This window comes from Chrysemys picta, chromosome 6 (genome assembly GCF_011386835.1).
Source record: "Chrysemys picta bellii isolate R12L10 chromosome 6, ASM1138683v2, whole genome shotgun sequence".
Lineage (NCBI taxonomy): Eukaryota > Metazoa > Chordata > Testudines > Emydidae > Chrysemys > Chrysemys picta.
In genome coordinates, this window is record NC_088796.1 from 126,607,074 (window position 1) to 126,633,487 (window position 26,414).

The window sequence follows — 26,414 nt, forward strand, 5'->3', positions numbered from 1 at the left end:
ACAGCATACACCCCTAGTTTTCAACCTGTGCTCCCCAGACCCCTAGAGGTCTGCAGATTCTATCTAAGATTTCCAGAGTGGTCTGCACCTCCATTCAAAACTTTTTAGGAGTCCACAAATGAAAATAGGATGAAAACCACTGGCATACACAATTCACTTCTGGTATTGAATGACATCATGCCGTGAAAAGGTTGATACATTGCTTCCCCTTCCACAGAAGACCCACTTCTGGCCAAACATCATTTGTGCATTGCCTCGTTCACATAATGGTATGGATGGGCTACTGACACCTGCATGATTGGTGCAGTCTTTTCCCACTTGGTTCAGTTTCCTGACCGTCAATATGCTTTTGCTCACCTACCTGCTGCCCAGTGCATGGGTACCAAAATAAGTAGGCACAAAGCAATGACTTTCTAGACAACAGACTGGACCAAAGGACAAGAGCAGTTATTAAAACTCCAGCACTTGCAAGGTTTTACAGGGGATTAAAGCATGATTTAGAAGTAGATTTAGAGGCTATTTGGCATGTCTGAATATAATAAAGGTATTTTAGAAAAGTTAATAAAAATGATAGTTGTGGGTAACTGGCCATAAAGGTGAACGGAACATTGCATTGATACATACTAGTTTCAGAGGTTGGGACACGGGGGAGATTAGCTAGTGGGTACCCAAGGCTTCATCTCAATTTAAAGGATACCATTTGGTCCAGTCTGTTTCTAATTTTGACTGTAACAAGATTCCAATGATTCTACTATAAAATGTAGTATAGATGGTACTTCATTGTCTTCCCCTGACTTTTTTCTCCTATTAGGTCGTCACCTTAATTTTAAGAAAAAAGAACAGGAGTACTTGTGGCACCTTAGAGACTAACAAATGTATTTGACCATAGTCTCTAAGGTGCCACAAGTACTCCTGTTCTTTTTGCGGATACTGTACAGACTAACGGCTGCTACTCTGAGACCTTAATTTTAAGGGCTTCTTTTGTATTTAGTGTATCTAATGTGCTGAGAAATTATTTATCTTCATTGCAAGGAGCAATGGTGGTCTCAAATTGCAGTGGGGGAGGTCTAGGTTGGATATTAGGAAACACTATTTCACTAGGAGGGTGGTGAAGCACTGGAATGGGTTACCCAGGGAAGTGATGGAATCTCCAGCCTTAGAGGTTTTTAAGGCCAGGCTTGACAAAGCCCTGGCTGGGATGATTTAGTTGGTGTTGGTCCTATTTTGAACAGGGGGCTGGACTAGATGACCTCCTGAGTTCTCTTCCAACCCTACTCTTCTGTGATAACTGAACCACTTTGTTCTCAAATCTGTTTTTATTGATTCTCAAATATACAGGATAAAATGCTACATATTAATAAAAAGAGGCAAAAGATAAAATATGGAAAAAGATGGGTTCATCTTTTAAGCAAGTACATTGGCCAGCACCTTGTTCAGAAAGAACTTTCAAACCTAATGCTGTGAAACAAATTTCAATATACAAAGGTGAGATTTAAAACTTAACTTGATAAACCCAAGATAAAATCAAATATAGAAAACATAGCTTAAAACTATAATCACTGGTGTGTATTACTAGTTATGGCTAGAGTTCATCAAAGTTTAGATGAAAGTGAAATGTGTTGGGAACCAAATGGGAGCATTCCCATGTGCCTGGCCTGGTTGTGCAGTTACGTGTGTTATAAGTAGTACAGGAAGTGGCATGTAAGAGCCAATAAGTCTGGATCCAGCAATGCAAGGTTTTGGGAGCTGGGGGATTGTGTGGGTAGGCTCAGCTTGGTTCCTCTCTGGTGGGGTTTGGATGTCCCATCTGGGTCCACTCCTCTTCTTTGGCTTGTTGGCAGCATCACTCATTGAGAAGTGGGTGGAAGAGATAACAACGAGGAGTCCGGTGGCACCTTAAAGACTAACAGATTTATTTAGGCATAAGCTTTCGTGGGTAAAAAACCCACTTCTTCAAATGCATGGACTGAAAATTACAGATACAGGCATAAATATATATTGGCACATGAAGAGAAGGGGGTTACCTTACAAGTGGAGAACCAATGCTGAAGGCCAATTCAGTCAGGGTGGATGTGGTCCACTCCCAATTGATGAGGAGGTGTCAATACCAAGAGAGGGAAAACTGCTTTTGTAGTGAGCCAGCCAGTCCCTATTCAAGCCCAAATTGATGGTGCTAAGTTTGCAAATGAATTGTAGCTCTGCAGTTTCTCTTTGAAGTCTGTTTTTGAAGCTTTTTGGTGAAGAATGGCTACTTTTAAATCTCAGAGGGGTAACTGTGTTAGTCTGTATTCACAAAAACAATGAGGAGTCCGGTGGCACCTTAAAGACTAACAGATTTATTTGGGCATAAGGTGCCACCGGACTCCTTGTTACTTTTAAATCTGTTACTGAATATCCAGGGAGACTGAAGTGTTCTTCTACTGGCTTTTGTATGTTACCATTCCTGATATCTGATTTGTGTCCATTTATCCTTTTACATAGAGACTGTCTGGTTATAGGAGATTGTGCAGGTCTTTTTTTATTATTATTCCTTTCTTTTAATGCTCTGATCAGCAATAAAATAGGTGAAATTTAAGTTACTGGAATTGAGTTAACACCTCATCGAGATGAGTGGGGGTAATTCATACCTTTACATTGTCTGCAAACAGGTAGTTGTCCCTGCATTAGTTCGCACTCTGTTCACATTTTGAAGGTTTTCTTTACAACCCTAATAGCTAGAGGTTTACGTTTTTTTTTTTTTTTTTTTTTTTTTTTTTTTTTTGTTTTTTAATGAAAACTCAAATTCTGGAATGCCAAATAGCAGCTTTGGGAGAGGAGGGGAGTACCAGCTTGCCAGTCTGGTCCAATGCAGCACACACTGCTTGTTAGTGTGATCTTTAGTTCTCTTTTAATCTTGCATGGCTAGCCATAAGCAGTGTTTTCTTTAGCTTCCTGATGACATGTTCAGCCATGCAAACAGGTGAAAAGGGTTAACAGTCCACAAATCTAGGCAAGAATCCTTTTAAGTTCAAACATCTCTGGTTTCTTGTTTTTCACCTTTGAATGAACTTTAATCTTTCTCTGAACTGTACCAAGATAAACTGACATTTTTAATCACTTAGCTGTATATAAGATTAAATACTGTATTGGGATACCGTCCATTGTTATGTAAGGCTTGGGTATCTTCCTTCCCCATGCTATTCTGGCAAGCTATCGCTTGGAGTGCGTAACTTTGAAACTACTGTTTATTGTCATATTTTGGGAAGGCAAGAGTGGTCCTTAATTAAAATAAATCAGTATTCAAAGTAATTGGTGCCTGAAAGTAGACTGAACAGCTTGTGTTGGAGGGAATCAGATGTACACGAAATGAGTTTTTCCCAGCCCAAAGGGGAAAGCACTACCTAAAAATCTGCCGGCTATGTGAACTAATTTAACAGTATCTCCATGGAAGATCCTCATTCTCTTGCTGGCTTGTCCTGTTACCTTCTTTATTGTTACATTATAGGCTGGTCAATCTCATTTTAACAACTAAGTAACAAGTAAACCACTATTTTTTAAAGTCTCTTCAAGGTCACCTTGCACAAAATGATCTTCAGCTGCAATTTTTCTTTAACATCCTTAGAATTTCTCAACATTATAAATGACAATTTCCTAACTCAAAAAGTGTTGCAGCCAGCAAGGGGGAATTCTTTATTAGACCTTGTCCTGAAGGATAAAGAGAAGCTGATCACAGAACTAAAAATGGATAGCTTAGGTAAAAGTGGTCATGACTTGATCACATTTATAATGTGCAAGAAGAATAAAGCCAAAAACAGTTTATATATAGTGCTTTAATAGGGCCAATTTCACAAAGCTGAAAACAACTATGAGCTTCAGCTGGGAGGAGGAATTTAATCAGAAAAATGTGAATGATAATTAGAAATCATTTAAGAACACCTTACTAGATGCCCTAAAAACCACAATTGAGGAAAAAGGCTGTGCTGGTTAAAAAACTGACCTGGTTAAGAGGGAAAGTGAAGGCAGCTATAAAAAACAATTTAACAAGTGGAAGAAAGGAGAATTTGATATTCATGAATGTAAATCAGAAGATGGGAATTGTAGAAAATTGGTAAGAGAAGTAAAGGGACACCAGGAAAAATCCATGGCCAGCCGAGTTAAGGACAATAAGGAGGAGTTTTTAAAAATATATTAGGAACAAAAAGAATCCTGACAATGGTATTGGTCCATTACTAGATGGAAATGGTAGAATGATCAATAATGATGCAGAAAAGGAAGAAGTGTTCAATAAATATTTCTGTTCTGTATTTAGGGAAAAAAACAGATGATATCGTCTTATTGTGGAAATAACACTTCCTCCATTCCACTAATCTCTCTGGAGTAGTTAAACAGAAGCTACTGAAATTAGCCACTTTTAAATCAGCAGGTCCAGATAACTTGTCTCCAAGAGTTTTAAAATGTAGGCTATAATTACAGTCCTGGGAAGCAGTGACTCTGAAAAAGATTGGGGGGTCATAGTGAATAATTAACTGAAGATGGGCTCCCAGTGTGATTCTGTTGCCAAAAGGGCGAATGCAATCCTGAGTTGCATAAGCAGGGGAAGTAGAGCGGTTATTTTACCTCTGTATTTGACACAGGTGTGACTGATGCTGTAATACTGTGTCCAGTTCTGGTGTCCACAATTCAAGAAAGAGGTCCATGAATTGGAGAGGGTTCAGAGAAGAGCTACAAGAATGATTAAAGGATTAGCAAACATGCCTCAGTGGTACACTCAAGGAGCTATTTAGCTTAACGAAGAGAAGATTAAAGGGTGACTTGATTACAGTCTATAAGTACCTACCATGGGGAACAAATATTTAATAATGGGCTCTGCAGTCTAGCAAAGAAAGGTATAACATGATATAATGGCTGGAAGTTGAAGCTAGACAAATTCAGACTGGAAATAAGGTATAAATTTTTAACGGCGAGAATAATTAACCACTGGAAAAATTTACCAAGGATTGTGGAGGATTCTCCATCACTGATACTTTTAAAATCAGTGTTGGATATTTGTCTAAAAAGTGTGCTCTGGGAATTATTTTGGGAAAGTTCTAGGGCAGGGGTTCTCAACTTTTATACTGGTGACCCCTTTCACATAGCAAGCCTCTGAGTGCGACCCCCCCCCCCCCCTTATCAATTAAAAACACTTTTTAATGTATTTAATACCATTATAAATGCTGGAGGCAAAGCAGGGCTTGGGGTGGAGGCTGACAGCTCGCGACCCCCCATGCAATAGCCTCATGACCTCCTGAGGAGTCCTGACCCCCAGTTTGAGAACCCATGCTCTAGGGCCTGTGCGATACAGAAGGTCAGACTATATGATCACAATGGTTCTTTCTGTCTTGGAATCTGTGAATCTCTGGTTAAGAGGATGTAAAATAGTCATTCATTCAGAAAAGGGGAGAGGAGAAACACACACACACACACTCTCTCTCTCTCTCTCTCTCTCTCTCTCGACTAATTCCTACCTGTGCTGCTGATGTGAAATGCCTTAGGCTTTTATTCTAGTGAAATTCTTTAGAATTTCTAACTGGATTTTGGAAGAGGAGTTAGACGTTTTACTAATGCTGTAGTGTGAAATATTTTGTGTTTCACTCGGGAACTTCAATGATTTTGGTGGTTATATCTTAGTGATTTAAACTCTGGGCCAGTTCGTCAGTTGGTGTAAACTGGCATAATTATATTGATTTAATTGGAGATAAGCCGATTTCCACCAAGCTGTGGATCTGGCCCGTTGTGTTGCATTCACAAAATTAATGTGAAAAGTATTTTATAGTACATGTTTGAAGCAATGGTAACATCTTAATTTGTATAAATTATATTAAAGACAAAAGAATGGCAAACAGTGCGCAAATGCACGTTGACCTCCACCGAAGTAAAGGGTAGGTATGTAACAAAATTATAACAAGAATAGTGCCTCTATTCAAGTACCGCTTGGTTTGAAACACGTAGACATAGCTGTTAATATGTGTACTGAAACTACTGCCACTGGATAAGTGAAAGAGCTGAAGGCCAAGTGAGTTCAGATGGGCATTGGGATCATTTTTTATTTCTGATCTGTCTGTCACCTAGCCATAAAACATGGACATATAAATCTGGGAATGAGAACTCTATTATATTGTATGCATTTAGTTTATTCATACAAAGTTATTTTCTCAAGCCTTAAAAGGAGAGAATTAATGCATTGGTTGAACTTTGGTGTCACTTTTGCTTTCCATCTTGTTAAAATTAGCCATTTTGCTGCTATCGCGGCCCCTAAAAAAACACTTGTCCCAGAAGAGAGGATTGTATAAACAGGAATCTGTTGTAACACAAGATGCACAGAGCTCTGTGTAAGCTTGAAAGTTTGTGTCTTTCGCCAAGAGAAATTGATCCAGTAAAAGATATTATCTCACTGACCTTGTCTACCACAAGATAAATCAATTATAAACAAAATTAACTATCATTAGGACCTCGTTCCAGAACAGGGTTTCTATAGGTTATTCCCATAACATGTGGTTTCATAGGGCTGTGACAGCTATATACACCAATGTGTGGGAGGAGGTATCGTAGCAAAGCTATTTTTCACCTTGTAGGTGTTGGGTAAAGTCTTGTATTCATGCATGGTATAGCATATGTACGGTATATAAAGCTGTATGTGACATTTCAGTTTGCACTATTTTATTTGAAAAATACACCCTTGCTAAATACTACCTCGTTTGAATAAGTCATCTTGTTTTATCATTCGTTTTTATGCTACCTGTCAATCCTCATGGTAAAGGCTAGGCAGGTAGATTCTGCACCAGCACTGCTACGTTTGCATGACAGTTTTGCAAGGCAGTAATACTATGTACGTTGAATAGAGACAGTATTGTAAGGCATATAAATATGTGGAAATTTTTGAGAGCATGACATGTTCGTGTTACAATTAAGCTAGGGTGTTTTGGCATGGAGCTTCCTTTAACAGTAAGACAAAAATGAAGAACAATTGGAGGGAATCCTACAGAAGTCTGTTTTTTTTCCTCCCAAAAGTCTTTCCATAAGGTGTCCTAAAAGGGCGCGATGGGCAGTATTGACCATTCTATGGGCATTATCTAACTTCTGACACCAATTTTAGTCAATTATTTTCAGGTTCCAATCTCTCTCTCTTTCAATTTGCAACCACAACTTAGTCTCTGGGTCATATCTTTAGCCCTTTTGCTTATACCAATCAAGTCTGTCACCTTTTTGTCAACATTCATTGTTATTGGTATTGTAACAGTGTGAACTTTCATCTGCTTTCCAGCATTTGAGCTCACAGTTGTGGTGGGCCTGCTAGACCCCCATATTTACACAGTTCACTACTATTGGCTGCTTTAGAAAATTATTTGTTTGATGCACCTACATGTTCAGAGGCTTTCCCACTTTGTTTATTTGGCAAATGTCTTAAAGACATAATAAAGAGAACTGGGATAAGCAGTCTGCTTCTTCAAGTGCCCTCTGCGTATTCCCACTGTTGGATGTGCCAGCCTGGTGCAGCTAGGATGGTGGAATTTTCTAGTAGCAGTGCCTGTTAAAAGCATCTCATATCTCCCCTCCTCTGCCCCAAGCCTGCATCAGTCTAGGGATGGTATTGGCACCACTGCTGCCTTAGTTCCTTCCAACTGTCACTGAGTTAAGATGTGAACCACCTTAGTTCTGTTTCTGTCTGTAGTTAGTTCCATTGCCTACCTGCCTGACTATAAAGAAATAGTAACAGTTGTAGCATTTTAGTAGTTAGACAGTATATTTTATAACTTGTTGGTAAAAAGATTAAAATTAGATTAAAAATTAAATTAAAATAACGTAGTGAACTTGACGATCATGATGGGTGACACGAAGAAGCTCAACTTCAAAAAATGTGCATTGTGCCTGTCTGTCTTTCCTTCCTCCGACATGTACTCTGGTGCTTAAAATGTTTAGGCAAAAATCACTTGCCAGAACGGTGTCAGATATACAGCACGTTCACCCCCTGAGCCAGGAAGGACAGACAAAATAGATTTCACATTCTTCTGTTAAAGGAGGTGCTGTCTGCTAAGCCTGCAGGATCTGAAAGCTCAAAAGGATCTGGCTATAAAAGCAGGTGACCAGAGTCAGCTTCATCTACTTCTAGATCCAAAAAGTCATCCAGATCAATGACAAGATCTTCAGTGTCAGGTTCCTGTTCAAAGTCAGCTGAGGGCCCCAGTGATCAGGTCGTCTGAACCATCCTCGACAGTAGTGCAGTCTGCATCAGTCCTGAATCCGGACAAGCATCATAGAGATCCACATGACACACCTGGAACATTTGCCTTGGTTTTGAGGAAGTGATTAAGCTTGCCTCCAGCAGCTCCTCCAATCGGCTAAATTCCTTGGCTTTATTTCCACTTCCACCCCAGGCCCTGACAGGGTCACCAGGGAAGATCTTTTTCCTGTCTTCTATTTTTAGAATTCCTACATCATGGGCTTCACCAATGGCTTCAGTGTTGGATCCGGGATTGGATCTGAGGTTGGAGTCAGCCAATATGGCCACAGCATCTAAGAAGGCATAGGGTTTGCTGCCAGCTTGCCAAGTCAGGTGTCAATCACCAAAGGATATCCAGGGAATTATCTACTTGAACAGCTAGTCAGAATCTCACAGCAAACTGAAAATCGCCTTAGGGAATCCCTTATGGAATTCCTTTAGGAAGCCATGTGGAACAGCTTTTTGCCTTCCAGTGCCAAATTTGAATGAAAAGTCAGGAAGCCAGTCGTTACATGCACAAATGGTACAGAGAGGGGTATATGGGATTCACAGAGCATTAAAATGCCTTCTGGAAGCAATTACTTGTACTAGATGGACCTTGGGTTCAAAATTGGATTGTTTCAAGGCAGCTTTGCTAATGGCAGGGACAGATATCTAAATTTTTTTGACCAGTGCGTGAAACTTTATTAAATCCACAGCAAGGTAGCTTCTCAGGGCCACCTGTCCTGCCTACGGTGAAAATGGACCAGGCCCTCTCTGCTCTGCTCTCACTTGCCTTCCCTCTTTTGATGCTGAAATCCTTAGCAATGAAGTCCCAAGACTTAACAGCCCCTTAAAACCATATCAGAGACTGCATTACTCCAAGCACTATCATAGCCTGGGACAGCCTTTGAACTTGTAAAATGGCTAAAGCTCCCCCAAAAGCTAACCCATTTTCCTGAGAAACATATGAGGCCTAATGCACTGGGGAAAGCCTTCCCCAAAACCTTCTGACCTCTGTGGTTTGGGGAGAGGGCTTGAAACCCCTGCTGCCAGGACCTACTATGATCCTGTGACATGAATTCAAAATAAATTATACAAAATCTGGGCTGATTCATCACCAGTACCCAAGTATCCACACCAGCAGTTTGGAGATGGAAAAGACCTAATGAAGGCATCCAGTCCATCTGCCCGTCAATGCAGGATTATTCCTTACAATTACTATACAAATAGTGGATGAAAGGCATGCAGTAGAGGTAAATCAGCTGAGGTTTAGATACCAGATAGTGTTTCTCAGTATTTCTCATTGTAAAATTAACTGTGGTTAGTCGAATCTGAACAATGTCATATGGATTGCAGGAATGTCATGTGTGTTACAGGAGGGAGGCCACAGGGATTGGTCCAGGCTTTCACTAATCTGTGAGGGACAGGTTAACAGTACACTGACTGTTTTCAGATAGTACTGACTGGAAGGCGTTGTAGACAAATACAACTGGACCTATCCAGAGAAGAGCAGGAAATGAAATAAGACTCAGTTTTGAAAAATGCAGTTCAGCACACCAAGGAAAAAGTAATCTCGTAAACACTGATATTCGGTGCGGAGAGAAACCAGGAGAACAGAAATGTCAAAAGAGAACCAGTGATGAAAGGAAGATGATAAAATAGACACAAACTAGCAATTGTTGTTTTCCGTTAGTTGTTTGCCTTGCATCCTCTATTTCACAGTAAAATCGTTCAGAGGAGAAGTGCATGTTCTTGCTTCAGTAAGTTTACATTGTTCTACAGCATCTTTTTATCTTGTGATCAAGACCTACATTAATGCAAACTATGAATTTTTACAATTCATATGGCAATATGTGTAGTGCCAGCTGTCTTTTATTTTAAAGAATGAAATGTGACCTAGGGTCTGCCAAGTTGTGATACTGACAGACTGGTCAATTTGGGAATGGCTCATTACATTTCAATGCCTCTTCTTGAGTCATCAAGACAATCTACATGTATGTGAATTTCAAAGAGCTGTCCTAGACCAGCAATCATTAACCCATTTATTTGTAGGAATAGAAATCAAGGGTAGGTGCTAAGGGTATTTGTCTGTGTTCACCTGAATCTTGTTTTAAGTTTAACAGTGTGATCTAATTAGCTTGTAGATACTATTCCTGCTCCTGTCTCATAATGCTTCATTACTCTATTCTATTAGAGATCAAAAGGGGATATTCTCATTTAGATGCGACTTGTGGTATAATAATATTATTGTCCTAATCTCTTTTTGAAAGTTGTAATTCCACATAGTAAACCACCCGGGAACTATCTCGATAGTTTGCAAGGCTGATTGCCTTATGTGAATGGATGCAGGTAGTCTACCTGTGTATGCATAGGAAACAGATTAGTTTCAAAACAATCTGCACTGTTCATTCTTCATCCGTGGTGGGGGGAAGGTCCTGCTGTGACAATTGTTGTCAAAAGACTTATCAGCTGGCTAGGGGAACTATAAAGAAAGCTTCAGGACTGATCCTTTTTATCTCCCGTCTGCTTAAACTTTAACAGGGAAGGTCTAAGCCTTAAAGACTGAGGTTTCCAGGTTTAACCTGGATTACCCTGAAATTCTCACGGAAGAACTTGAACAGACTCTATACCTGAACTGTTTATTGGACTATAACCTTTAAAATTGATTCCAAAAAGACTTTTACAAATCAGCAGCCTCACCATCTCTGCTGTGAAACTGACCTAAGGCCTTTACACTTATCTGTATGTATATTGATCTTTTAACTACAGCAACTTTCTTCTTTCTTTTTCTTTTTTATTATTAAACTTTTAGTGTTTTAGTTACTAAAGGATTGGCATCTGCGTGATTATTGGGTAAGATCTGAGACTCGTATTGACCTGGTGATCAGTGTCTGGTCCTTTGGGACTGGTGAACCTCATATGTGGCGAATCAGGTTTTCAATAACCTCTCACTATATTAGACTTGTCTGTCTAGATGGGAGTCGCGGGCTGGAATGCTTAAAGGAGACTGTATTTGGCTTCTTGGTAACTGGTGTGGTATTACAGAAGCTGTTTTTTTTTACTGGCTTGGTGAATCTAATTATAGAATAAACCACCAGTTTTGGGATTTGTCTGCCCTATTCCTTGCAGTCTGCCCTGAATATAGCATTCTCAGTGTGGTGCATCCAGGCACCTGGTCACACAAGTATTCAGTGTAAATGGTTTATATGAAAAAAGTGGTTTTCTTTTCATATTTTTTGCCAGCAAAATGTTTTTATTTTTTAAAAGAAGAACAGGAGTACTTGTGGCACCTTAGAGACTAACAAATTTATTGGAGCATAAGCTTTCGTGGGCTACAGCCCACTTCCCTGTCTTTATTTTTTAAGTTCACCTCCATACTACATACCCTATTTTCAGTGGAAATAGACGAGCGAGGCATTGTAGGGTGAAAGATTTGGTGAAGAATGTTAACTGTTGGGATTTGTAAGAGCAAGGCGAGCAGAAAATCCATAAATAGTGTGGGAGTTCCTGACTTTGCCTCCTTGTATGTCATTAAATATTAATTTAGCAGAAAGATTTCTTTTTAAAGCCCCTGCCTGAGCTGGACTATATTTAGTACTCAGAATAGGGAATTTGCAGTAATTGCATCATTCAGTGCACCAATTTACTGCGCGAGAGTCTGATAAGCCTTTGATTTTTCTGGTTCTAGTTATCTTCGGCATACATTTAAGTGAGCAAATTCTGATTTGTATTTCTCCACTTAATGCACTTTGAGTACTCAGTAGAGTCGGAAGTTAATCTAGGAAATGAGCTGAACTTTTAAATGGATGCAACCTCCTGAACAACACTAAAACATGAATAAATATCAACAGACGTGTTTCTCGTGGGACTTTATCCACAGTATGTTGACTACTTCTCCCTCTTTCTGTCCCTTACCCCTTACCTCACCAACAAAGGAGGAAATTGTTGCAGAGTCCGTATGCTAGGAAAGCAGCCATAGAGCAGAACTTTAGATGGGGCCTATAACTTGCCTTAGTCCTGCATATGCTCATTTTTAAGGGCACTCTGTGGCTGCCAGGCTGTTAATGAACACAACTGGCTGATGCTTTAAAATCCCTACCAAAATGTGCGCTATCTAGACGAGGGCAGTGGAATCCTTCACCTAGCTGAACTCATCTGTCAAGTTAAAAGTTTTAAATGGGATGATGGTAAATCACACAATTGGGATGATGGTAAATCTCATTTACTGAGTCAAGGGGGTGTTCTCATGGTAGTGCCTCTGAGTGATCAAATACTGTAGCAGCCCCACTGAAGGGTTTGCTGGTATTAGTATTAAATGCTGAAATGGAAGGTGTATTTTTTTTATTACTCAAAAACTTTAACCCAACTACCCAAAGATTGTGATTTCATCAGTTAAGCCAACTGGGTCTGAGTTCTATTGGGTTTGGAGACATTCAAAGAAAATCAATCTACTATGGAATAGTCTCCATGCTTTACTAAGGACAGTAGTTGTTCTTGAAGCCATTAGCAGACCAGAAACCCAGCATTTTTATGGACTGTTGTGCTGCTGAAGGAGCTTTTTAGGAATATGATATTAAAACCATTGTAATCACTTATGCCCACTACACATTTCATGACCCTTTCTTCATGAGTTAGGGTATAAGAGCTAATCCCCTATCTAAAATCTATTAAAGATAACTACGTTCTGCTTATTGAAATCCCTTCCTGTCAGCACTAAACTACCTCAGCCTGGATTCCTCGCTGCAAACAGTCTTCTTACACTCCTGCATAGGTTCAACACTGTGTGCTTTATTTACAATGTGCTATACAAGGGTTTGAAACCTTTGGGTGGGCTAGAGTTTACTTTACCACCCTTCTCCTAGTGCTTCTACCCAACTCCTAGCAAAGCACATGGAGATTCAGAATTCAATCACTGAGGATTGTCAGCAAGGATTGCAGAGGGTCAGTCTCCTGACAGTCAAGTCCAAAAAGAACAAGAGGAATTAACTTAGTATTTAGGTGCCAACTTCATAAAATTTTAGAATGATAAAGAAACATAATAAAATAACTTAATTTCTACTAAATAACAAGGCTTCTTCATAATCCACATACATTAGCTTCACAATTGTACATAAATATAAAAACCCACGTTAAATCTAAATAAGGTAGTCCCCACAGAAACAGAAGAAGTAGTAACTCAGAGTTCCAAAAGCTTTAGGTTTAGCTCACTCAAGTCTTTTTCTCAGCTCTATACAGTCTGAGAGTCAATTTCCCCTTTATGTAACTAACACTGCCCCTGCTTCCCCGTCAGAAAGCTAACAATATCACTGACCTGCTGCACAATGCTTCAGAGTTAGATGGAAGCAGCCTGTTTCCCGGCAGAGCTGTTGGGGAGCAGGGACTGCAGGTGGGGGCCCTCCCGGAATACAGCCCTAGCTACCTCCTCCTTGTAGCCTGAGCTACCCCCCTGCCTGCACACAGCCCTTAGCTACCCTATGTCTGCACCCTGAACGGTTTTCAAACTTTTTGAGATGAGCACCCTGCCCCTTTGAGTGATGATTTTTGGTTGTGCCCCCACCCCACAACCCAGACAGGCTGGGTGCCTGCTGAGGTGAGTCACGGGGTGGAGTGGCGTTCCCTCCCTGGATCCCGCTGGGCAGTGTTGGCCTGAGCCCCACTGGCCCCTGATCCCCCAAAATAGAAGTCAGACTACGCCTATGCCTGAGGGACCCACTGGCCCATAGCCCCGAGTGCCCCTCGCCCCCGCTAGGCCCTGGAGTTTTTATGGCACGTAGGAGGAGCCTCAGAAAGAAAAGGTTGTGAACCCCTGCTAAACAGCATGCCCAAAACTACCACACCCAATTCCAGACATTTCTAGGGGTTAAATGTTAATTGTGCATCTGCAGAGCAGTGACCCAGACACAACTCATTCCTCCCCCATTCTTCCCTTTAGATTCTTAAAGATCTCTCCCTATTAGGTTTGTGGGTTACACTTGTCCCCCACAACAGGATGGGGACGGGGAATCTCATCTCTTAGACCTTGGGCTTCTCTGGCCCAGCTTCCCCTCCCTCCCCTGGGCTGTCGAGAGCGGGTTCGGGCCCCGGTGAAAAAATTTTTTCAGGCCCCCCAGCAAGGGCAGACTGGCTAAACAGGGCCGGCGTGGGGAAGCAGGGCCCCCTTCCGGACTGCACTGGCTAAACAGGGCCGACGAGGTTGGGGAAAGCTGGGCCCTGGGCCCCCTTCTGGACCGCCGGGCCCCGGTAATTTGTACAGGCTTCCCCCCCCTTATTGGCCCTGTCCCTCCCCCTCATCTTTTAAGTGTCCCCAGCTGATAAGCTGAATCACCTTGTTAGTAGTTTAATCATCCAGTCCTTAACCATTTCTCTCTTCTGTTTGGCCCATGTGGGATGCTTGCAAGTTGCACAGAGTGGTGAGTCAGCTCTAGGCTACTCACATTCTGTCATACTTCCATAAAGTGTAGTGCAGTGTTGCTATGAGCGATGAAACAGTTCTCGTTTCTCCCCCACATTGGCTGTATTTCATGTAGAGGCAAGGTGAATCCTACTTTGAAATTGTGGTGAGATCTTCTTGAATTTTAAGTATTATACAAATAGAAGGCAATCTGATATTACTGTGTCTGAGTAGTTCTGTGCTTTCTATATTACTATTTAGCTTAGACACTGTTTTTCTAGTCTTGATGGAAAAAGTATTGGAAAGGTTCATCTTTATTTGATAGAAAACTCTATTTTCCTACGTTTTTCAGTTTATAGTATGGGATATCAAAATCAGCATTTGTCTATTTTTGTCAGTCAGTACATGCATAAATACCACCCCGTCCATTAAAAGTTGCTCTCAATCAATTTATTTCTAATCAAGGGAAATGCCATTTTTAGCCCTTCCAACTGATTAATTTTTGAGTGTGTGAAAACTTTCACTTAACATAAGGCTATATCAAATCTATTGGCAGGAGAACATTGGGAACAGAAAATGCCTCTGTTTTAAAAAATAACGGCTGGGCTTTTTCAAAGGGGCCTAAAGCAGTTAAATGCATAATTACCATTGAGTTGGTCACCTAACTCATGTAGATTCCTTTGACAATCTCATTCATACCTTTTAGTGTTTAACAGACATCAGAAGCATTCAGCCATAAATAATCTTCACCCGGTCACATCCGGCCTCAAAGTGTGTGACTCTGAGAATTGACTGTAAAACAAAACCAATAAACAAGAAACAACAATTATCTTCTTACTGAACAGGTTTTGTCTTTTGTTTATTCAGTCAGATTAGCTAACGCCTTGTCTACGCTGTGGGGGTAAATCTACCTAATTTACGCAACTCCAGCTATGTGAATAACGTAGCTTAGGTCGACTTACTGTGGGTCTACACCGCACTGGGTCGATGGGAGACACTCTCCTGTCGACTTACCTTATGCTTTTCATTCCGGTGGAGTTCCTGGAGTCGACGGGAGGGTGATCTGGAGTCGATTTAGCAGGTCTTCACTAGACCTGCTAAATTGATCCCCAGTGCATCGATTGGCGCTTCGATCCCCAGTAAGTGTAGACATGCCATATGTTTAGTGACAAATTTCTGCTACTTTTTACTTCAATTAGCACAAACAGCTAGGATTGAGTGAGCTGCAGATTCTGTTCAGTCTATGTATTAACAAAATACCATATTAAATTAGAATCCGTTACATTTGCACAAGCCAGTGAAGACAGTAGAAATGTACTGGTGTAACTGAGGTCTAATTTTGCCTACAGAATATTCTATTGGTTATGTGTAAGAAGGGAGAAACCTAGCTTATTCTTCTATCTTAGCTGAGTTTCCTTGGCTTGGCAGTTAGGGAATGACATTTATTTATAAACTGAGCATATTTGTTCTGGAGTTGCTGAGTAACAATGAATACGGCACCTGTCATTTTTAATCAATTGCCAGAGTGGAAATACGTTTCAGTGGCCCATTCTTTTCCCCCCTGAAATCAGTAGGAGTTTTGCTGTTGATTTCAATGGGAGCAGGACATGGTCTGAAGTTACTAACTGGACTTAAAGAATAGTACATTCATGTATTTAGTGGCCCATATAAACCATGAAAATTTGAGGGCTTGATATTTTGTCACCAATATAAAAAGACTGCGTATCTTAGAGCTACCTAGCCATCTTAAATGATTTTCTGTTCAGAAGAATAATAAGATCCATGTAATTAAAAACTGAGAGGAATGTCATTCACTGTCCACTCAGAATCTGAGTCAATACAAACTATAATCTATGGATTCTGTTGATGGGCTTGGTTACTAACAAAATAAAAATATCGTTGTGGAAAGAAACTTTCTTATGCATGTTATTCCCCCCATTCACTGAGCTTTGTTCCATGTACCAACCTGACCAGGTGCCCATAATTTGGAGTGGTTGAGCAATCTCTGCTGAGATAAGTCAAGACACACCCATGTGGAAGGCAAGGAGGGTATGCAACACCGTGGCATCACTACTATAGAGGAAGTGCCTCTGAGTAGTAGAAGCAGTGAGTCTGCATAACTTGCAGACTTGGGTACTTTCTACAGAGCCTTCCATCTCCACACTGCCTCATTTGGGTGTCTTCTGACTCCTATCATGTGGGTACCTGGATTCGGACCACACAGATTGAGTTGGGAAGAAGCTTGTTGTGACACATTGGGCAAAACACCTAGGCTAGACCACTCTGTCAGAGGAACATCTAGCTGAGCTCTCCAGTGAGGCAGGATCCTGCTAGCTAAAGGGAGGGGAGAAAAGGGGGCAAATGAGAATTCGGGGGGAGAGGGGGATAAAAGTTGCAGAAGTTCAGAGTTGCAGAAGAGAAGGAAAAGGGATAGTTGCAGTTTTACCAATGGATTTGGGTCATGAGGGAGATCTCATTTTTCGAAATAGTTTTGAACAGAATATACTACTTCCATCAGACTCCTAATATTTCACTGGATTGACAGGTCTGTATTTTATGAGAAGACTAATTTATGGTTAGGATCATGCTAAGCTGTCAGCCTTTATGACATGGATTTAATTGACTGCTCTCTCACACTTTGAAATACAATATTTTTCTGGAGGGCATATATAAAACCATGCTTGTTAACTTTTCTAATACTCTAATTTTTACATTGCTTTAATACAGTATCATCGCTTCTTGGCAGCAGTTCATTTTGAGAGTGCCAAGTTTTGTGCACTGCCCAATTACCCTTTACTAATGTTAGAGAGCGCTCACTAAGACATAAATAATCCTTTTCTGTTCTGTACCATCCAGCAAAGAGGGGAAAACTAGTCCTGGGAAAATTGTCATCACCTCTTCATATAGAATGGTTCTGCAGAGAGGTGGGACTTGTGCATCAGAAGGTGAACAGTGCAAAAGACACACCCTTTTTTGTTAAAAGTTGCCAACATAACTCTTTTATGGAGTCTTTACATAGAAAAAATACTGAAAGTAGACATCGGGATATCTATCTCTGTACACAGATGACTCCCATCACCATAGTATCAGGCACCTTTATTGTGGCGTTCAGCTGCTACAGTGACAGATGCTTCAGAGGCTGTCCAGAAGAGGACAGGGATATATAAGGCAATAGAGAAACCTTTTTTTAGTTACATTATTGCCGTTGAATAATAAATATGACATTAGTCTTCTAAATAAAGATGATCATGTAAGAGGTGCCTTTATAATAAAGCAATGTTAGATGAAGATATGAAAAGTTGAGAGATCTAGATAACAGGTGTTTGTTCATTTTGGGGGGGGGGGGGGGGAGAATCCTGACATTGGTACTGGGCTGTTACTAGATGGAAATGATGGAATTATCAATAATAATGCAGCAAAGGCAGAAGTGTTCAGTAAATATTTCAGTTCTGTATTTGGGGGAAAACCAGATGACCTCTCATTGCATGGTGATAACACTTTCCATTCCACTAGTATCTCTGAAGGATGTTAAACAGAAGCTGCTCAGGTTCAACATTTTTAAAATCAGCAGGTTCAGATAACTTGCATCCCAGAGTTTTAAAAGAGCTGGCTGAGGTGCTTGCTAGACCATTCATGTTTATTTTCAATAAGTTTTGAAGCAATGGGGAAGTTCCAGAAGAAAGCTAATGTTCTGCCAGTTTTTAAAAAGGGTAACTGGGATTACCTGAATAATTATAGGCCTGTCAGCCTGGCATTGATCCCGGGCAAGATAATGGGGTGGCTGATATGAGACTCAATCAAGAATTAAAGGAGGGTAATGTAATCAATGCAAATCAACATGGGTTTATGGAAAACAGACCCTGTCAAACTAACTTAGATATCTTTTTGTTTGATGAGATTACAAGTTTGGTTGGTAAAAGTAATAGCGTTGACATCTGTTACTAAGACTTTTGTAAGGCATTTGACTTGGGCCACGATATTTTTATTAAAGAGTAGAATGATATGGATTAAAATCTGGTTCACTGATAGGTCTCAAAACACAATTGTAAATAGGGACTCCTCAGGGTGGGTGGATGGGTGGGTGGGGGATAGCTCAGTGGTTTGAGCATTGGCCTGCTAAACCCAGGGTTGTGAGTTCAATCCTTGAGGGGGCCACTTAGGGATCTGGGGCAAAATCAGTACTTGGTCCTGCTAGTGAAGGCAGGGGGCTGGACTCATGACCTTTCAAGGTCCCTTCCAGTTCTAGGAGATAGGGTATCTCCATTAATTAATAAATAATAAAAAAATTCAGCAGGTGTGTTTTCAGGGGGGTCCTGCAGGGATAAGTTCTTGACCCTACGCTATTTAACACTTTTAGCAGTGACCTGGAAAATAACCATAAAATCATCACTGATAAAGTTTGCAACTGACACACAACTTGGTAAGCTGGGCACAAGCAAACAATCTGTGTTTTAATACGACTAAATGTAAATGTATACGTCAAGGAATAAAGACTCTGGGCCATACTTACAGGATGGAGGACTCTGAAAAAGATTTGTGGGTCATGATGGATAATCAGAGAACATGAGCTCCCAATGTGATGCTGTGGCCAAAAGAGCTAATATGATACTTGGATGTATAAACAGGATCTGAAATAGCAGTAAAGAGGTTATTTTACTTCTGTATTTGGCACTGGTACAACCGCTGCTGGTATACTATTTCTAGTTCTGGTGCCTGCAATTCAAGAAGGATGTTGATAAATTGGAGGGGGTTCAGAGAAGAGCCACAAGAATGATTAAAGAATTAGAAAACATGCCTTATAGTGATAGATTCAAGGAGCTCAATCTATTCAGATTAACAAAGAGAAGGTTATGGGGTGACTTGAGTACAGTCCAAGTATATATGGGGAACAGATATTTAATAATGGTCTCTTCTGTCCAACAGAGAGAGGTATAACATGATCCAGTGGCTGGAAGTTGAAGCTAGGCCAATTCAGACAGGAAATAAGGTGTAAATTTTTGACAGTGACGGTAATTAACCATTGGAACAGTTTACCAAAGGTCATGGTGGACTCTCCATCACTGACAATTTTTAAATCACTAAAGGATATGCTCTATGAGTTTGCAGTTGGAGCGGGGATGTTCTATGGCTTGTGTCATACAAGGAGGTCATACCAGATGGCTAAAATGATCCCTCCAACCTTGGAATCTATAATACGTGAACATTAACTTTTTTTTTTTCTTTTAACAGGAATTCGGCAGCAATGGGTCATGGCTGTTTCTGCTATGCACTGATATGTTCGGTTCCAGTCACAGTCTACATCATTTTGGTAACAGGTCTACGGTACCACTTGTTCATATGGAGTGTGTTCTCACCTAAACTTCTTTATGAGGGAGTGCGTGTGTTCATCACAGCTGCTGTTTGCATGTTCTTTACAGCCATGGATCAGAACCCGTCTCAGAAAATCCATGACTGAAAGTGAATGTATTGTTCCAAAGGCTGTCATCACAGTACCAGTTGACTAGACTGGAGTCGTATAATGAAAATAATGGTTTTAAATTATCCTGTGAAACGTAATTCTTTTGTTTGTTGGAAAACATGTATGTTATAAAAGGCTTGTTTTATTTAAATGGGTTTGTGTTTCAGAATGTTTAATCAGAGTAAACCCATTTTTTCATCATTAGTTACAGCTCCCTTATTCTGTATCGGTTATTTCAGAACTCAGAACTTTATCATCTTCACCATGGCAGCCATTACCATCATTACCATTAACGAGGCATCAAATATTAAAAACTTCCTTAGTAATGAAGTCTTATTGGTGTTTTGTCACTGTTACTCATGGACTTGCAACTTATTGCCTTCAATGTTAAGGGCCTGGTCCCGATCAATGGGAGATGTATCGGGCCTTAAACGAGGATGTGCTTGACTGTCCTCATTCAACTAGGTAAAAACTGTGCTCATTAAGTTTAAATTTCTTCAGTTATTCTAAAATTGCTGGTTTGGGGCACAATCTTTATATAGCTACTTTTAGCTAGACAATAAAATATTAAAGGTAATTCATTAAAAAACACAGTCCCAAAAGCCATTATAAATTGGAATAACATTATTTTGAAGTAACCTTGTGGTTTTTAGTCATAAGATTAAGGTGTGTTTGTAAATTGAAGAATATTATTTTTCTATTGTGTGGAACAAATAATGGTCAAATCTTACTTGTTTATGTATATTTGAGGTTGTTAATGAGAAGGTTACTAGGTAACGGCAATATGTAATGTCAAGCCTACATTGGTAGATATTTTGATAGTTGAAACCTGACAAATCACTGTGATATTAAATATTTTCAATTCTATTAAAACATATGTAATTCTATAAACATGAGATGGTTGAAATTGCAGATTTGTGTAAATATGTATGCCAGTGCCTAACAGGCTTTTATAAAACGAGAAATATGTATCTTACATGCTGTAAATTTATGGTATTAACTTGGCAGTCACCATAATGTGTAATGACAGTTTCCTTCTTTTTAGATTGTCATTGCAAGATAATGCAGGATTTCTTGGTGAAACTTACAAGATCTTATATTCTTTAACTGATATTGTGTTTTCCCCCATATATATTTAACCTTTTCATCAAAATAGTGGATGGGTTATGTATAGTAATTCAGTGTCAGTTTTTCTAGCAGTTTTCTTAATGTGTGCATTTTTCCCTATAAATGCAGTATTCCCTCCCGTAGAGGAATGCCATGATTAAGTGTGTGAGACTTCTGTATTCCTTTCTCCTGAGCGTCACACAATGAATAAGAAGCATTAAGGGCTGACAAAGTAATGAATCTTTTACAGAGTCTGAATGCTCAGTTCTAGAACGTGTTGCTGCTTATTACTAAGTATGTATAATTAGATTTTAACCTGTTTGATTTTCACACATTACAGAAGCATTAGAGCTTTGAGCATTGGAAGGGCTAATAGATTCAGTTTCAAGCACTAAGGTGTGTTATGATGTCAGATTCCCTACTTATGCTCTGGATGCACTTGTCTGATAGCCTGAAACCTCACAATGTGCCCCCAGGGAATGCACATCTTGCCATTTTCCAAGCTATCATCAAGAAAACAAATCAGTCTTAACTATACTAGATTTAAATATTCTTTTCATATATTTTTTTTTAACTCTCACTCTGGCCTGTGTAGTAACATAAGCACAATCAGTATTGCAGTTAAATGTATTAGAGGTATATTGATGGGTTTAACAGATGATGTACCCTCTTGTACTGCATCAGTTTGAAAATAAATGCTTTTGAGACCTCTAATTCACTCCTGAGGCTGTTAGGGTTGCTTATAAACTTCATCTCAACTTTCAGACACAGTGAGTTTCAGAAAGAGGCCACGTCTATTCTGGTATATGGCATCTCTGTTACCAGAAGGAGCCAACAACCTATTTTAATCACTATAATGCGAATTCTGTGAATGGGCAATCTCAAAATGTTGGCCTTCTATAGCTGGTGTTCAGCTGGAGAAAACTACATAAGAGACTGATGGCTCTTGAACATCATTAATTGTGACCTGTGTTAGAGTATCTAGAAAATGAAAGTTTGCCCTTTCTTAAATAAAAACGCTTTAACTACGAAGTGTTGAATATTGGAAATATTTTGTATTTGCTAAAATGTCTCTCTCACAGCACAATGAGAATTCTCCTTATACTCAGGTCGAATATTTTTCTGGTTATTTGTTGCTTGGCAACAGCGTAGGGATTATTGCCATCTTCTATACTTGGTAAATTCCTGAGCAACACTTCCTAATTTTAGTATAGAATGTAATTACAGGGGCCTAGAGTCTGATGGGTTGAGGGAGAAATGCTAACACATAAAGATATGGGAAGAGAACTAGAGGGGAAGCTGCCTCTGGGGTCCAGCAAATCAATTTAAAATCCTCCGCTACAGGAATTATTGGTTGAAATTGTATGGATTGTTCTGCAGGAGGTCAGATTGAACGATCGTAGTAGTCCCTTCTGGCCTGAAGATACTAATCTAAGCAATTTATCCTCATATGTTGGGAACTCTTCATTTGGCCTTGTGGGAGGAGAGATGAGAGATGACACTGCTGTAATATAGCATGCTCGGCTTGGAAGGATCTGATAGTCAACAGCAGTTTGCAAATAGAAATTTTGATTGGACCAGCACTAACGCCCACAGTTGCATTACTTCCGCACAACATAGGAGTGTGTGCAGATCACATTGAGGGGAAGCAGATGGACAACTATTCTACATGTTGCAGTAGGGTGTTTGGGCTTGTCAGGCCTGAGCTGTGAAAGAAGGCATTTTGATTACCCATCCACAGGCCCGAACTCTTCATTTTTGGCTGTATGGCAAGAAAACGTGGTGGCTTCAGTTTTTGAGCTGTGGTTCTCACTCTCTCAATGTTTTTAAAATGAAATATTGTTGCTGCTGTGCTTGGAATTGAATTCCACCCGCATGGAGCTGGTGTGGTGAAATGGGGAGTTAGGCCCAAAGCTTGAGGCCTGGTCCACACTAACCCCCCATTTTGAACTAAGGTACGCAAATTCAGCTACGTTAATAACGTAGCTGAATTCGAAATACCTTAGTTCGAACCTACCGTGGGTCCAGATGCAGCAGGCAGGCTCCCCCGTCGATGCCACGTACTCCTCTTGCCGAGCTGGAGTACCGGCGTCGACGGCAAGCACTTCCGGGGTCGATCTGGGATCGATTTATTGCGTCTAGACAAGACACGATAAATCGATCCCAGAAGATCAATTGCTTACCGCCGGACCCGGAGGTAAGTGTAGACCTACCCTGAGTTTAAACAAGGGGAAGAGGTGCTGCAAAGGAATTCAGAAAGGATCAAACATAGGTAAATGGTGGTACCCTTCTTTTTCCTGAGTTCTGGTACTATGGCTTCTAGCTGGTAAGGAAAAAACTGGGCTCCAGAAGTAGATTCATTCTATAGGAGAGATGAATGGGCAGACTCAGAGTGCATACAGCTTTATGTATACTTTTCCTATCTCAAATCTACTTTATAATGAATGTTTTTCCAGCTCCACCACTTTTTGCTGCACTTGTTCAGAAGGGTCTGAACAAGAATAATAGCAGCACTTCAGCGAGAGAAGGTGAGGTTCTTTTAAAGAAAAAGCAGCTTGAAAAATGACATGAGATGCTTTTGAACTGGCACCTTGAAGTTCATGAGATTTGTTGCAGTTCAAAGGCACAGTACTCACAGAGGTTTGGAGAGCAACTGTCAGGATATCAGTGGAGCAGCCTGGAATCCTTTTCTCGTCGTTTTACAGAGAAATGCCTTTGGAGAGTGGAAAATAGCACAGCTGCTTGTTCAGATATACTGAGGCAAATGTATTGGAATGATTATTAAGCAGACTTTGTTGAACCAACTTCAGGAAATCTAATAGTGTTCTGACCACAAGACTTTTTTTTTTTTTCTTTTTGCCAGTACTATAATCAAATAGCTGATTTTTGTCAAGCTTTTCTCGGTTCCCATTGGAGATGTGGCACATTAGGTCAATACTCCTTTTTAGTTTGACAGTTCTTGATACTTGCTAGATAAATTTTAAAAACAATGTTGTGCAATGTCCTCTTTCATTTTACTTGCTTGTGTGTACTCTAAGGCAAATCAGGCTATCAGTTTTTAAAACCAAATTCCCCCTTCATTTCAGTGGGGAGTTGTACTTAATATCATATGACATCTGGCTCATTGATTGACATTGAAACGGCATGAGACATTGACACAGGAATCCTAATTTCGACATGCTACCACTGAAGATGGGTAATCACTAAGTGACAATTTTGTAAAATGGGGTGTGACCCTAAGAATCCCTCAGTGCCACCTGGCAAGGGGGTTACAAAAATATCCTGATCTTAGTACGTACATTCTGGTTACCAAAGAATGTCATGGGAGGTCTTAAATGAAAGCCAGGCTCAGACTGGTCGTTAATATTCTTGTGAAATGTATGTTCAGATACCAGTAAGGCGTTATGTATGTACACAGAAAACGTGTTCCTAAAGTCCGTATCAGGGTGGAGTTGACCCAGTGGAAGCCATATATAGAAAGCTAACTAGGGGATGTGAATTTCCTCTGGAACTGGGTTTTAGATCGTAATTGGAGATTAGGCAATTGGGTCTAAAACCTGTGACCATTGCCACCTGCACTTTGGGGTTGGGGTCTGTTTCTCCATTCAGTGTGAAGGACCTATGTTGATGGTCCACCCTCAAAGAAAAGGTTCCACTAACAGGATGTTTCTTCGGTGGTTTGGGAGGACTTGAGAGAGACTTTTGCCCTCCCCCATTAAGGAGGTGGCCACCGGGTGCTCTCTTCAGAGGCTTTGCTGCCACAGGTCCCCCTGGCTTACAGATGATACGTGACTTCTGGAGCAAGAGGAAGATGGCTAGAGGGGTAGGGGCTGGAAATCTCACGCTGCGGCTGATTGGTTGAGGCATAGAAAGTTATTGTAATTGGCATCGTGGTTATGCAGGAAGCCAAAAAAGAGTGTGTCTTACCCTCATAATATTCACAAAATCTTGGCCAGCGGGTGTTTTAGGTTATAGAGAGTCTGGTCAATCTGGATTTTCTCCCCTCGGTAGCTGGACAGAGTCCTCACCATCCCCAAGGAAATGTCATATTTTACAGACAAGGTCAACCTGATTAAGGTGAGTTGTCTGCTTCTATTGTGGCAGAACAAGGTCTTGAGGGGAGAAAGGCCTTAACGAGTCTGCTACACTTTCAGCCAGCTTCCTGAGGTACTGTAGGTGTGAGAACTTCATCCCACAACCAGTGCTTTGGATCTACCTCCTCTCCTAGCTGGTGAAAGCAAGTGGGGAAGTGATGGGTCCTTAGCTGGTGGAGAGTGTCAAAATCAAGCAATGTCTTCTTGAGCACAGACTGCACTAAATCTTCGCTATCCGTAGGCAAGCCTGCCCTTCGTTAGAGGGGGAATGGATGTGATTGTAGAGAAACTGTAACAGGACAACTCACTGTTTCTAGATGCTTCTGATGTCCTTGACCCTTGTCAATGTGAATATAAGTCTAGCGTCAGTAGAGAGTCTCAATTGGCCCATGTAGCGAGGCGGTGAGATACCCCACAGCCACGCTGAGGGCCGAACCTCCCCTAATACCAACGTGGGCGGAGCCACCGGGTCCGGCCCCCACCCCTCCGAGGTCACGGCCCTGACCTGAAAGTATAAAAGCCCGCCTACAGAGCTCAGTGGAGCCCATGCCGGCGGAGAGAGCAGATGTCCGTGGCCGAGCTCCCGCGTGGGAGACAACCGCAGGCCGCGACCGGCCTGCTGACTTACCAGGCCTGTCGAGCCTACCTCTTGCCCGGTACCCTGAGGAGGACTGGCCAAGCCTGCCCCATGCCAGGTACCCCAAGGAGGACTGGCCAAGCCTGTCCCGTGCCAGCTATCCCAAGGAGGAGCCGAGCCTGCCCCGTGCCAGGTACCCCGAGGAGCCGATGCTGGTGGAGAGCCCCGACGACACTCGGACGGCCCAGGTACCATATGAGGGGGAGTGTGGAAGTAGCCCGGGGGCAGCCGACCCCAGTCTGGCTGCTGCACTGCCAGAGCCAATGTCAGTGTGTTGTTGCCAGGATCCCCACTGACAGCAGCGAGTTTCCGCCGCTGCTAGGGCCCCGGACTGGGACGCAGTGGAGTGGGAGGGCCTGCGTCCCCCCTGCCACCCACTCCTTGAGTGGCAGACTCCCCCCTTTTTCCCTGGCCTAGAGAGGCTGAGCTGCTACAAACTGACCCAGCCCCTGCTTAAGGGCCTGGGCCTCTGATTAACTATTTGCTACTGATCCAGCCCCTGACCTAGG

General features: G+C 41.2%; 1 protein-coding gene across 2 annotated transcripts in view; it reads left to right on the plus strand.

Annotated features, from left to right (window-relative positions):
* The window catches only part of PIGG (phosphatidylinositol glycan anchor biosynthesis class G (EMM blood group)), a 115,627-nt gene extending 94,289 nt beyond the window's left edge, over positions 1-21,338 (plus strand). For both annotated transcript variants that reach the window (XM_065549804.1, XM_008172663.4), the window contains one exon: positions 19,839-21,338. In XM_065549804.1, coding sequence (XP_065405876.1) covers positions 19,839-19,967 — 129 coding nt within the window. In that variant the 3' untranslated portion in view covers positions 19,968-21,338. The remainder of the gene's footprint in view (positions 1-19,838) is intronic.
* Positions 21,339-26,414: the final 5,076 nt, after the last annotated feature.